Source organism: Trichosurus vulpecula, chromosome 6 (assembly GCF_011100635.1).
Source record: "Trichosurus vulpecula isolate mTriVul1 chromosome 6, mTriVul1.pri, whole genome shotgun sequence".
Taxonomy (NCBI): Eukaryota; Metazoa; Chordata; class Mammalia; order Diprotodontia; family Phalangeridae; genus Trichosurus; species Trichosurus vulpecula.
The window spans coordinates 274,062,696-274,068,695 of NC_050578.1; the positions used below are offsets into that span (position 1 = coordinate 274,062,696).

The 6,000-nt window shown below is 56.0% G+C and overlaps 1 protein-coding gene across 1 annotated transcript; it reads left to right on the forward strand.

The window, feature by feature from the left end:
* The first annotated feature begins 951 nt into the window (after window positions 1-951).
* KCNK4 (potassium two pore domain channel subfamily K member 4) lies at window positions 952-5,417 on the forward strand. Its single transcript, XM_036763288.1, has 6 exons — window positions 952-1,140; window positions 2,500-2,620; window positions 3,091-3,251; window positions 3,642-3,828; window positions 4,022-4,161; window positions 4,783-5,417. Exons 1-6 carry the CDS (start codon window positions 952-954, stop codon window positions 5,131-5,133), a joined length of 1,149 nt encoding a protein of 382 aa, XP_036619183.1. The 3' UTR covers window positions 5,134-5,417.
* The last annotated feature ends 583 nt before the right edge of the window (window positions 5,418-6,000 follow it).

Here is a 6,000-nt window from a genome sequence, read left to right on the forward strand (position 1 = left end):
GGCCAGCGAGGTCTCTCTGACCAAGTCCCAGGCTCGGCCAGGTTCCCGTGCCCCTCCCCCTTCCCGGGCCAAGTGGGGCGCTCGGCTCCGAATGCGTGAGGATGCTGCACCCAGACACCGAGCAGGGCGGGGCCGGGCCAGGTGTGGCAGCAGCCGAGGGAAGGGAGGGAGGGAGTCTTGGGGCTGGGGGCTTGGAGGGATCGCCTCTCCGCGGTGGACTCCTCCCTCCAAGCCTCCTCTTCTGCAGCTCTCCATCACTCTCTCCTGCTGCATTCCTCCCTTTCCGCTCCGCTTACTGCCCTTGGTCTCAGCCTTTCACCGTCTCCCGTTCTCGGTGTCTCTCCATCCAGCCCCCCGCTCTTTCCTCTCCATCCCTCATTCTCTTCCTCCTCCCTCCACCTCTCCCTCGCTGTCAACCTTCTCCTCCCCCTCCAGCTTGTCTTTCTCCTCCCCCTTTCCATCTCCTCTCTTTCCCTCCCCCCTCCCCTATAACGGAGCCCCGAGTCCAGGGCTGATGAAAGGGGGCAGAGAGGTAAGGGAAGGGGCAAGGGTGTAGGGGCGGAGAAGGGAGAGCCAGAGAAATTGGGCACAGCTTAGCAGTGAGTACAGCTCAGAGGGTCGTGACTAGCGCCAGGAGTGGGCGAAGTGTGGACCCAGGACTAATGGGGTGTGGACGCTGGGACATCTATGGAGGGTCAGCATGGGGACGAAGAGTAGGGCGCACGGCAAATTTGGAAGGGGGCTCCAAGAGGGAGATGTGGGGGCAAAGAGTGAGCACAGATGGGAGCTGGGGGAATTGCTTTTTTGGAGGGGGCATAGCGGCATCAGGCAAATTCCACTGTAACACCCCCTCCCTGTCCCCAGTGTCCATGCTTGTCACCACTGTGACCAGAAGATTTGGGGCAAACCAGGAGCTCCCAACAGGGCATCTGCACATCTTCAGGCTGTGCCATGAGACCCACCACCCTCCTGGCACTGCTGATTCTGGTGCTCCTCTACCTGGTGTCAGGAGCCCTCGTGTTCAGGGCATTGGAACTGCCAAAGGAACAGCAAACTCAAATGAGTTTGGAACACACCCGAGAAAAGTTCCTTCAGGCACACCCTTGCGTTAACCTGACGACGCTGCAGGCTCTTATAGAGGTGAGGAGGGTGGGGGGCATGAGGTGTGGAGACCACCACAGGGCTCATGCCACGCCATGGGGCTCAGGAGGGCCCCAGGATTTTTGAATGAGGCCTGTACATTCTCAGTGGAACTTCAGAGTGACAGTCAACCATAAGACCTCTTTCTGGGAACTCAGCTGGGGGTATGGTTGGGGGAAGCAGTTCCCCGACTCAGAGGTGGGAGTTCTCCTAATTGCCTTCTAACACACCCAGTCAAGGGATGGAAATGTACTGAGGAAGAAAAGAAAGGCAGGGGCCCAGAAAAGGGTTGGGGGAGGGTTTAAAATGAAATGCTTCAGTCAGGCAGGTACAGCTTGACCCTAGAGGAGTCTCCTTCTCCTCCCTCCCCACCACGGTTTTGTCACAACTTACCAATACATTAGGTGTTAGGCAGAGAACTCAACAGGTCTCTGCTTGGAAGAGAGGGCTGGGAAGTGGGATGGTACCAAGGAAGCTTCTTCTCGGATTTGATTTCAGACTCATCATTTAAAAACTAAGATTAAACTTTAATAAATTATTTTTAAAAAATCTATGCCCAACTCCTTCTCCCCTCCCCCACTCCTCTGGGCTCGAGGAATACTAGTCAAGATTCACCCACAGGGTCTGAGAAGACCCAGTACATTCTGGAGGGTGGAGCAGCTTTGGTGGAAAAAGGTATGTGTGTTGGGAAGGGGTTGCTGGGTCAGGGACAAGGATCTGGTATCAAAAAGATTTCTCTGGATTGCTGATGCTGTTCTCCAAGAGGCCAGAACCTGGGCTCTCTACACAGACCACAGAGAGAAGTGACCCATTTTCCTTGTGGTAATGGAAATGTTGTATATCTTGAAAAAATACTGAGGAGCAGAGCCTGGAGATGGGGGTGGAATTAAGTCTGTATTTCTGGGATAGGAAGGCTCTGAATAAAGTGGCTGCTGAACAGACTGTTGACAGAAAGGAAGGGTGATGCTAGGCTTGGAGCGTCCATTCAAACTAGTAGAGCTAGGAGGGATGGGAAGCAGTCAAAGCTCTGGGGGGAGAAAGCTAAGTTCGTGAACCTGGGAAGAGCTATGAGGGAAGGAGAGGCAGGCTTTGAAGGGGAACAGTTGGTCTTATGGGAGTTTGGCTTAGCAGAAGTGACTGGATGCTAGAAGAGCCCCATCAAATCCCCTCCCTGGTCTGGATCTCAGTAAGGAGAAGCTGCTGGACGGGACAGCTCTAAGCTGTCATCCAGCTCCCGACCTTAGAAGAGCTAGGGTCTGCTTTGGAGAAGCCCAGAAATTAGGGGATTGGACTCTAGTGGATGGGGCAGGGGGCAGGGCATGTTGGCAACCCTTTAACCCCTTCCTTTCCATCCTGTAGCAGGTGGCCAGTGACCTGGCTATGGGTGCAGATCCTGGGGACTACTTCACCAACATCTCCCGCTCAGCCTGGAACCTGGGCAGTGCCTTCTTCTTCGCTGGCACCATTGTCACCACCATTGGTGTGCAGGGCGGGGATGGTGTGGAGAGGGTCACTGGGGTGATAGATCACCAGCAGAGCTAGGGCCAGGCCACTGGGAAGAGTGGAAGAGGAGAGGAAGGGAAGAGGGAAGGGGCACTTACGTGAGGGGCCTGAGCCCAGGGGGGCCAAGCAGCTCCCCGACTCTATGCACCTGTCTTCTTTCCCTGGGGTGGTCATCTCCACCTCTAACCCCTTGCTAGGGCCAGTTAAACCGGGGACAAAATTAGAGGAAGTTTTCTGAGTACCTCCAATTCCTGGTACAGATAGCACCTGGGGGACTGCTCCCCACTTCCTGGCCCTAGTCTTTACTCCCCAGGGTAGCTTTGTGCACCTCCTCAGGGCTTTCCCTAGGGTAGAGGTTGTCTCCTCCCAGACCTTAGTTGCTGGCACTGAGGAAGTGACTCAGTGGGACAGGCCTGGGATCCTGGGCTGATCCTCACTCTCATCCAGGCTATGGGAACATGGTCCTGCTCACGGACGAGGCGCGCCTTTTCTGCATCTTCTATGCTCTGGTGGGGATCCCACTGTTTGGGATCCTGTTAGCAGGGGTTGGTGACAAGCTGGGCTCCACCCTGCGCCGGGGCATTGGCCACGTGGAAACCATCTTCTTGGTGAGCAGCAGTGCATTTGGGTCCCTGTTTGGTCTGTAAGTGGCCTTCTCCCCTTCCCTATCCCAGAGGGTGTTTGAGACTGGACCTGCAGTCAGAGGCACCAAATGTAGATCTGCTAGCTGAGTTTCAGGTTCCTGATCTGTAGAATGGATGCAGCAAACTTTGTGCTTCAGAGACTTGAAAGCCCTGGAGAAATGGGAGTTGGGATTATTCATAACAAAATGAAGACTGAGATTCTCCTAGCCTGGGTGGTGGCCAGCCCTTCCCTCTCTGGGTCTCAGATTTCCCCAACCTATGGGCTGTCTAATCTAAGGGACTGGATGCCTCTGGACCCAGCCTGACTTGTCTTGGGGTCTTTCTCTGTACTGCACATAAACCCTTCCCCCCCAGAAGTGGAAGGTCCAACCCGCTGCAGTGCGTTCCCTCTCAGCGCTGCTCTTCCTCCTGGTGGGCTGTCTTCTCTTTGTTTTGGTGCCCATGTTCGTGTTCTGCTACATCGAGGACTGGACTACACTGGAGGCCCTGTACTTCATCATCATCACACTCACCACCGTGGGCTTTGGGGACTACGTGGCCGGTGGGTGAGAGGCCCAAGCCTTGGAGGGAGGGAACTCTGTTCGTATCCGGAGCCGTGGACAGATGGTGGCAGGGCTGGTGGTGGGCAGGGGAGTGGAAGCTGGACTAGGTTCGCTCCTGGGGGCGAGGGGCAGAGTGGGGGAGAGCACCTGGTCCACAGCCCAGCCCGACCCCAACTCTGTGGCTGCCCCCAGGCTCAAACTCTGAGCAGGAGTTCCTGGGCTACCAGCCCATTGTCTGGTTCTGGATTCTGATGGGCCTTGCTTACTTCGCCTCCATCCTTACCATGATCGGGAACTGGCTCCGGGTTGTGTCACGCCGCACTCGGGCTGAGGTAGGGAGAGCGGGTGGGGGAAGCGCTTTAGAGTCTTTGGCCTCCCTCCCATACCCAAACAGAGGTACACCTCCCCCCAGCACCCCCAGGCCACACGATATGCAGAGCACTCTCCTGGGGCCCTGAGGCAGCAGGGATTCCTAGGAGGCGCCACCAGGGCCTTCCAGGGAACTTGTTAGTGTCATGGGAGACATCACCCACTAACACACTAATAATCACTCTTCTGCTCCCCCCCCCCACCTCCACTAGAGCTTTGTTTTCAAAGGATTTCTTCCTCACAGCAACCCCGGCTAGGGGTTTTGGGGAGGGCACCCCAGTCCGGTTTATCACCTACCTCCCCAACATAAGACAATGGAAACAGAGCAGAGCAGAGACTGGCATTTGGATCCTTAGCCATGGTCTCACGCAATGAGACATTGAGACTCTGGAGGTCTGGGTTCTAATGTCGCCTCTGATATTAGCTGGGTCGCCTTAAGTAAGGCACACAACCTCGCTGAGCTTCTTCAGTCCCTTCTCTGCAAATGCCTGGGGCACTCCGGTTAGGCTTAAAGCCATTGGAAATCCCCAAGGCGATGGGAGACACTCCAGATCCAACCTGTCCTCCCTCCTTTCACCGTGTAGATGGGCGGCCTTACTGCTCAAGCAGCCAGCTGGACTGGCGGTGTGACAGCGCGGATGACTCACCGGCCTCCATTGCCGGAGAAGCCCAGCCCCGGACCACCCCAGGAGACCCCTGCCAAGCTTGGGCCACCGCTGCAGAGCCAGGAGAAGGTGGTGGCACCTTCTTCGCCGCTCACAACCTCTGTTTCTGCGCCCTTGGATTACCCTGGAGAGAACTTCGCTTTCATAGATGAGTCCTCGGACACGCAGAGCGATCGGGGTGATGCCCTCCCCCGCGGTCGCCGAGTGGGCCTCAAACAGCCCAGGAAACCTGCCCGGCCCCGGGACTCCGGCCGCCCGCGAAACAATTAGGAGCTCACATAGTCCGGGGCTGGTCATGGGGAGGACTGGCCGGCACTGCCCTCTCTCCAAGGACCCTTGCTTGAGGCTTCCCGCCTTTGCCCCTGCTCCCCTCTCCATCCTCCCGGTTTTCGTTCAGCCAAAGAGCTTCCATTTCCTATGGGTGCATCCTGGGAACCGGGGTTCCTGCTTCTGGCTCCTCCTCCTCAAAAAGCTTCCCTGCCTATCTCCTCTCCCTAAGACCCCACGTCTGTGCTTCCTAGCCTGGCTCAATAAAAGAGAAGACTTCTGGCCGCTTGCTCGTCTTCTATCTCTCTTACCTCTAGAGGGCTGAGGACCGGCCGGGGGTACAGTGGGTTGTGTGTGCTGTGTTGCGGCTTTGGATGGGATCCCCGAGGGAGTTCGGGGAGGCCAAAACTCACAGGCGGCTTGGATTGGATAGACCACTCAGAAGATCTGGGTTCAAATTTCACATCTTCCTTGACCTATGTTACCTCTGGCAATAAAGGGTCACGTGTTAAGTGAGTGAAATCTCTTTTGGTTTAAGTGATTGGTTTTCTCCAACAGGTTTTTGATCCCCACCCTTCAGATTTGTCATCTGTATGATTGGGGTGGGTGGGGTGGGGGTGGCGGCCGCTAGTGGCGAAGTGGATAGAGCACTGGGCTTGGAATCAGGAAGACTCATCTTTCTGAGTTCAAGTCTCAGGCACTAGTAAATCACACCACACCCTGGCCAAGTCCCTTAACCTAGTTTCCTCATTTGTAAAAGGAAATGGCAAACCACTCCAGTATTTTTGCCAAGAACACCCTCAATGACACAGAATCAGCCACGACCAAATAACGAGGAGCAGGATGGGCTCGGATTGCCTCCCAGGTATC